The sequence below is a fragment of the Cricetulus griseus genome, chromosome 4 (assembly GCF_003668045.3).
Source record: "Cricetulus griseus strain 17A/GY chromosome 4, alternate assembly CriGri-PICRH-1.0, whole genome shotgun sequence".
Classification (NCBI taxonomy): Eukaryota; Metazoa; Chordata; class Mammalia; order Rodentia; family Cricetidae; genus Cricetulus; species Cricetulus griseus.
In genome coordinates, this window is record NC_048597.1 from 69,713,523 (window position 1) to 69,720,976 (window position 7,454).

The following is a 7,454-nucleotide window of genomic DNA, read 5'->3' on the forward strand; positions in this document are numbered from 1 at the left end:
GTATTTACAATGATTGCTGGCATTAAATACCAAAAAAATTCAAGTGTCAATCTACAAACAAGCAAAGAGCTGCACTGACAGTTTGAGAAAAATAAAATCAAATGACTAATACCTATTTCTTAAAATCTTGTTATCATTAGTCATTGTGGAAATTTAGTATAAGACTACTAAGACTACTTTTGGTAATATATCACTCTGTCAGAATGGCTGCCATCAACAAGTCTGGCAAGGAATATTGGAGAGGATATGGAGAGAAATTGAGAGGATGTGGAGAAAATAGGACCCTAATTCACTGTCAGGAAAAAAAACTAATTCAGACATTATGGTAGTCACTTTGTAGATTTCTCAAGGAGAAAAATAAAAAAGAATGACAATATAATCCAGATCATTCTCTCTTGGGCAAATACGCAGAGAACTCCATACACTACCATAGAGATATTTGAATCTAATGTTTACTGTTGATTTATTCACTACATCAAATTTTTTTGAATAAACATAGTGGTTTATCAATAGATTCATGGATAGAAAAAATTTGGAATACACAGTTCACAAATATTCACACATGCATGCTCATACTATCATCTCTAAATTGAAAAGAAATTTAAAATCTTTCAGGAAATGAATGAACATAGAATATACAATATTAGGGAAAGTAACACACCCTAGTATCTTTCTGATATGCAGAATATAGCTAATATGATATATGCATTTAAGCAAACATATACATGGGTAGGATATAACATGAAGAAAAGAGTGAGAAAGGTTAAATAAAAGGGGATGTGGGAGGAAGGAATGCAAGAAGTGCACATGAGTTATGCAACAGGTCATAAAGATAAATGTTTTCCTTGTTCTAAGTCTGTCATTGATTTTTTGGTTGGGATGGTTTATAAGTGCATAATATATATTAGATATTAAAGGTGTAAAACATATTGTGAAGCTCCACAGATTTTGTTCAAAATGTGTATTCTAACTGTGTAGAAGTCCACTGGGTTTGTATCCTATCTAATAAAGAAAGCAAGCTGCTGCTGTTCATCCAATAATGATATATTTGTATGAGCAGGTACATAGAGCCCGGATAGGTGTTACCCAGTCTTTCCTTCTGTTATTGACGATGATGCTGCTGGGTGAAGAAGGTGCTCTCCTGTGATCTAGCTTCTCCTATAGATATTTGTATGGTTTGCTAACAATGAGAGGGAATGGTATGTGGACCAGGGGTAGTTCTTATTACTCCTTCTGGTCTTCCTGTATCTCAGAACTAGAGGGAGTGTCTGCATCTGCCCTAAGCCACTTCCACTTTCTGGGTTTGTGGCAGGACACCATAGCTGTGCCTCTCCATTGCTCTCTATATGGACAGCAAACTCTCTTCTCCACTGTGGAGAACCTGGCTGAAGAAGGTGCCCCACATCTGACACGTTTCCCAGGGCACAGAGTGCTTCATAATAATGATTCAAAATGATTTCCCCCTTCAAACAAAGGAGCTCTTCAGACCATCTCTTAACGAACCTCCACCACACATTTGTGTTTATCAGAATCAGCAATGCAATGTCTCTGTAGTATTCTTTTTTCAAAGATTAATACTACCACTGCCTAAAGGCACAGTGCATATTTTATTAATTTCGTTGTCTTTAACCTTGATTCCTGGATTCAGAGACTGGGGATCATTCCAGAGTTCTAGATAAGTACTCCACCCACTCAATTTCAGGTTTTAAGACTTTCCTCCACACTGTTCTCTTCCTTTGCTGGCTCCTATCTTCTCCTTTCTTCTCTACAGCTCTACTATCACTTTTACTTTAACTGCATACCTTCCACAGTTGCCAATCTCAGGAGACAGATCCATTCCAAACTTCCTGGTTTATTTTCCGAGAACATCCATAATGCAGGAGTTTCATATCCCTTCCAGTCCCTTGTACCACAACCACCTTGTTAGCAATCTACCTGTTGTAAGATACATTTTCAATATGTTTACAAAATTTGCTTTCCAGAATTGTACTCACAATATTTTTTTTACCAAAATAGGGTTCTCCTGCCCATTCATTAAGCCGTGGGACATTCATTCAAATCCCTGACCAGATAAAGGAACCATCTCAGCTGTGTCCATTTGCTGTATTAGCACAAGTAGTTCTCTCCAAGTCTGCCTGACCTACATCCATGCTGAACATAAACTGATCTGTTTCCTTATTCTTCACAGTCACCATTGCAGCAGAAGACATTACATGTGTTACCTAAATCCACACTTTACATTATTGCCTCAATTTCACTCTTTCCATGAGTAGCTCATTATCCATACCAGAAAAAAAACAGAAAGATACCAGAAAGGGGGAAATAAACAGTATAATGTATTGATAATTCAATAAGTAGAAAATGAAATGATCCTGAACAATTGCAAAGAAGAGGTATTGTGAGTGAGTAATCAATCTATTCCAGGCAGACATTGTTTTCATTCTGTTAGTAAAATAAATCAGAGTAAGAAAAAGGTTCTTCAATTTTTGACATATCTGGTTCCCTTGTCATTGCCATCCAGTGTATGCTCAAATCTAATGCACATTGAATTTAATGACTACTAATCATTGTGATCTGAACTAAGACAATCACATAGAAACACACACAGAGAGAGAAAGAAAGAGAAAGGGGGAACACCTATATTTGTTTTTTTTTTTTTTTTGAGATAGGTTGGCCTCACACTCACAGAGATCTGCCTCTCTCTGCATTCATCTCCTGCCTCTCAAGAGCTGGGATTAAAATCTTGAGCCACCACACAACACACACACAGCACACACACACACACACACACACACACACACACACACACATATATATATATATATAATTATTATCAATTCAGTATTTCTGGTTTTCATTGGCTGTCACTGAGTACATTTTGTCACCTTTCATTATTCGAGTGTAATGATTTTCAGAGCTTTACAGATGAATGATATGTCATGTGCTGGAAGAACTCTACATTGGCATTTACATGTACACTAGGTCTTCACTTACCACTACATTACAGACCTTGGTTGTTTTTCTATAGGGTTGGATAACACCAGCTTTGTCCTCATTACAATATGACTTTCTCATCAGAATAGTCACTTGAATTCATTACTATTGTTTTTTTTAGGAATTGGGGACAGAAATTCTGGGAGATAAAATCCTCATCCTATGTCTTAGTTTAGGGAGTGTCAAAGACAGGACTCCTTAATAGTTTAAAACAACTTTGTTAAGCAGTGGTTTCACCCATGTGTGGCCCTTCCCATATTACAGATACACTTGGCAATACAGAGAATTATTGATGTCATAATGAAGGGAAACATGAAAATATGCAAGTGAATCATGGTTAGAGGTGATGATAATATATCACACATGTAAAGGAGTATCTGACACAAAATGTCAGGATTATTGACCTCCAAAATTCCTGTTTTCAAACATATCTACTTCATGGTTTGAACCTAATTTAGTAAAGAGGCCATCCATCCGTATGTGGGAGGAGAAAGTGTAATCTTGCAATGAACTTGGGGAAAATCAGTGAGGAAAGTGCTTCAATAGCAGGACTTGTAAATGAAACAAAAAATAGCAATAGTACTTTTTAAAAACAACTTCACAGCTGGTTCTCTGGAGTTTTTGTCTTACTTCCCCATGATTCATATCACTGTGACTAAAGCCACTACCATAAGATTGACAGAAGTAGTCAGCCTCATCTTCAATCTGCAGATCAGTGATGGTCAGTGAGGCTGAGTTGGAGGAGCTGTCAATGGAACCAGAGAACCTATCAGGAATCCCAGATGGTCTTTTGTTGTCATCATAGATCACAGTTTTCGGTGAACTTCCAAAGTGCTGCTGGTACCAGTGCACATAGTTATTTCCAATGTTGCCACTGCTGCGCTTGCAGGAGATGGTGACTGTTCTCCCTGGAGACTCTGACACAGACTTTGGCTGAGTGAGCTCATATTGGGCACATGATCCTTGAAAAGAAGATAATAAAAGCGGTAAGGACAACAAATCTTATTCACCAGGAAAAAAATTGTCCAAACATCTCAAGCAACACTTACTTTTTTAGAGTAACTGCCCTTAAATCCACTTACCTGTTAAGTGATGAAGGAAGATGAGGAAGAATGGAGCCCAAGTCATGGTGAAGGGGCTCAGAATCTGCTTCCTGCGTCCAATCGAATGAATGTAGATCAGGATCCTTCTTATCTGTCCCTGGGATTCTAAGTTCAGGCTGGCTACATGCAAATACCCCTCTTCCTGTGGAGATACAGGCCCCTCCTTTCTTTCAGACTGGGTTGACTTAGAAATAGACTGCATGTGGGGAAGTCATAGGCCCCACCAAGTGGCAGGCGATAAAAACAGGAAATTGAAGGGAAAACATCAGAAACTAGGGAGAAATAGGAGGCACTTAGTCATATCACTCTCCAAGGCAAACATGTCCTTCCATCGGCTGAGTGATTATTAGGTCACCCTCCTGCCAACAGTGGGAACTCACATAGCCCTAACCACACCATTAGTGAAACATGAATTGTTTTCAATAATATAATTTTGTATATGGTAGTTGATGCTGTGGACATCCCATTTTACTATTTCGTAGAGAATCAATGCCTTGTTTAAGAGGCACACCCTGTTATTTTCTATCTTTGTTTTTTACTCTAGAAGACCAGTGTTTGTAATTGTGGTCATTTCTATATAAGAATTTGTTGTTACATTAGAGGTAAGAATGCATTTCAATAGCTAAAAGTGTTTGATGTTCCTGATAAGAAATTGGTTTTCATTCCCAGAATGCATTCCAGAAAGCACAGAAGTTTGGTAATTCCTGCTCTAGGGGATCAGATGCCCTTTTCTGGGCACTGTAGATTCCCATACACACGTGTAACCACACAAGCACAAGTGCACACTATCGATACAGAGATTCACTGCCATCTGCTGTCTGCATATCTAAAGAAACACTGAAAATGTAGCTCCTGAAATCACCCACTTGAACTCTAAGGGAATCCCTTACCTAACAGTAAAACTATGTAGTGTTTGAAGAACCTAGAAATAGAGAAGACGATATAAAATTGTGTATTCTGACACTAAGTTGTTGAACTTGAAAATGAATTTGAGGCTGGTATCTCCAAGAATGGGCAGACCCGTGAGCATGCCCTTCTGGCTTACACCCTGGGTGTGAAACAGCTAATTGTTGGTGTCAACAAAATGGATTCCACCGAGCCACCTTACAGCCAGAAGAGATACGAGGAAATTGTGAAGGAAGTCAGCATCTACATTAAGAAATTGGCTACAACCCTGACACAGTAGCATTTGTGCCAATTTCTGGTTGGAATGGTGACAACATGCTGGAGCCTAGTGCTAATATGCTTTGGTTCAAGGGATGGAAAGTCATCCGTAAAGATGGCAGTGCCAGTGGTACCACACTGCTGGAAGCTTTGGATTGTATCCTGCCACCAACTCGTCCCACTGACAAGCCACTGCGACTGCTCCTCTAGGATGTCTATAAAATTGGTGGTATTGGGACTGTTCCTGTGGGCCGAGTAGAGACTGGTGTTTTAAAACCTGGAATGGTGGTTACCTTTGCTCCAGTCAATGTTACAACAGAAGTAAAGTCTGTTGAAATGCACCATGAAGCTTTGAGTGAAGCTCTTCCTGGAGACAATGTGGGCTTCAATGTAAAGAACGTGTCTGTCAAAGATGTCAGACGTGGCAACGTTGCTGGTGACAGCAAAAGTGACCCACCAATGGAAGCAGCTGGCTTCATTGCTCAGGTGATTATCCTGAGCCATCCAGGCCAAATTAGTGCTGGCTATGCTCCTGTACTGGATTGTCACACAGCTCACATAGCATGCAAGTTTGCTGAGCTTAAGGAGAAGATTGATCGCCGTTCTGGTAAGAAGCTGGAAGATGACCCTAAATTCTTGAAATCTGGTGATGCAGCCATCGTTGATATGGTTCCTGGCAAGCCCATGTATGTTGAGAGCTTCTCTGACTATCCTCCACTGGGTCGTTTTGCTGTTCGTGACATGAGGCAGACAGGTGCTGTGGGTGTCATCAAAGCTGTGGCCAAAAGGCTGCTGGAGCGGGCAAAGTCACAAAGTCGGCCCAGAAAGCTCAGAAGGCTAAATGAATATTACCCCTAACACCTGCCACCCCAGTCTTAATCAGTGGTGGAAGAATGGTCTCAGAACTGTTTGTCTCAATTGGCCATTTAAGTTTAATAGTGAAGACTGGTTAATGATAACAATGCATCGGAAAACCTTCAGGAGGAAAGGAGAATGTTTTGTGGAACATTTTTGTGTGTGTGGCAGTTTTAAGTTATTAGTTTTCAAAATCAGTACTTTTTAATGGAAACAACTTGACCAAAATCTGTCACAGAATTTTGAGACCCATTAAAATATAAATTTAATGAGAAAAAAAAGAATTTGTTGTTACATTAGAGGTAAGAGTGCATTTCAAAAGTTGAAAGGGCTTGATATTCCTGATAAGGAATTGGTTTTCATTCCCAGCAAGCATTCCAGAAAGCACAGAAGTTTGGTAATTCCTGCTCTAGGGAATCAGATGCCCTTTTCTGGGCTCTGTAGATTCCCATACACATGTGTGACCACACAAGCACAAGTGCACACTATCGATACAGAGATTCACTACCATTTGATGTCCACATATCTAAAGAAACACTGAAAATGTAGCTCCTGAAATCACCCACTTGAACTCTAAGGGAATCCCTTACCTAACAGTAAAAATATGTAGTGTTTGAAGAACCTAGAAATAGAGAAGAAGATATAAAATTGTGTATTCTGACTCTAAGTTGTTGAACTTGAAAATGTTTAGTTTCTGAGTCTTGCTTATATACTAAATATGTACAGTCCATTTAATCATTGGATTCTTTTGTTGGTAGAAATATTTTCCTAAACAATGACTTTAGGGATAAAAGAGGAAGAATAAAACAGAGTTAAGAGTTCACTACTCATGTGGCCCATGGAACCAAGGAGCAGGAAGTAGATCACAGGGTAGCTCTTAGGTAATCCTCCTCAAACCCATCAGCACCTGTGCAAATATGTGGAAGGAAGAAGTAGTGATTACTGAATGACTTCTTGCCAACACCACTGTCCTCTCAAGATCAGCTCATCACTGCCCCCTAATGGACATGATCATGTGCTGCAGAAGTACTCAGGGATGAAACTACTTCTTTCAGGGAAGGAATTGAAGCAGGGTTAAAGGAACATGGGTAGGCAAGGAAAGTCAAACCAGGCTTCCTGCGTCTGTGATTTCCTCATCCTCGAAATTTCTGCAAGAGGAAACATCTAGAAAGCACAAGGGTGGGCATCAACTCAGAACCAATGAGGGAAATAAGATCCTCAAGGGACATGTAAAATACCCAAGCCAAAATCTATTTAATAGACCTTCAGTCTTCTCCAAAGCTGAATGTATAAAGCTCTCACTGTCCCTTTCTCCACAACATTCTCTGTTTTTTGCAG

The 7,454-nt window shown here is 39.5% G+C and overlaps 1 protein-coding gene and 1 gene segment (V, D, J or C); one reads left to right on the forward strand and one right to left on the reverse strand.

Moving 5' to 3' along the window:
- Positions 1-329: 329 nt before the first annotated feature.
- On the reverse strand, positions 330-4,299 carry LOC118238727. The segment is given in 3 exon segments: positions 330-445; positions 3,663-3,956; positions 4,077-4,299. Coding segments are annotated over 3 exon segments (633 nt in total).
- A 118-nt stretch (positions 4,300-4,417) lies between these two features.
- On the forward strand, positions 4,418-6,336 carry LOC100759000 (elongation factor 1-alpha 1-like). The gene is given in 4 exon segments (XM_035444140.1): positions 4,418-4,436; positions 5,066-5,257; positions 5,260-6,039; positions 6,042-6,336. Coding segments are annotated over 4 exon segments (1,056 nt in total). The 3' UTR covers positions 6,107-6,336.
- The last annotated feature ends 1,118 nt before the right edge of the window (positions 6,337-7,454 follow it).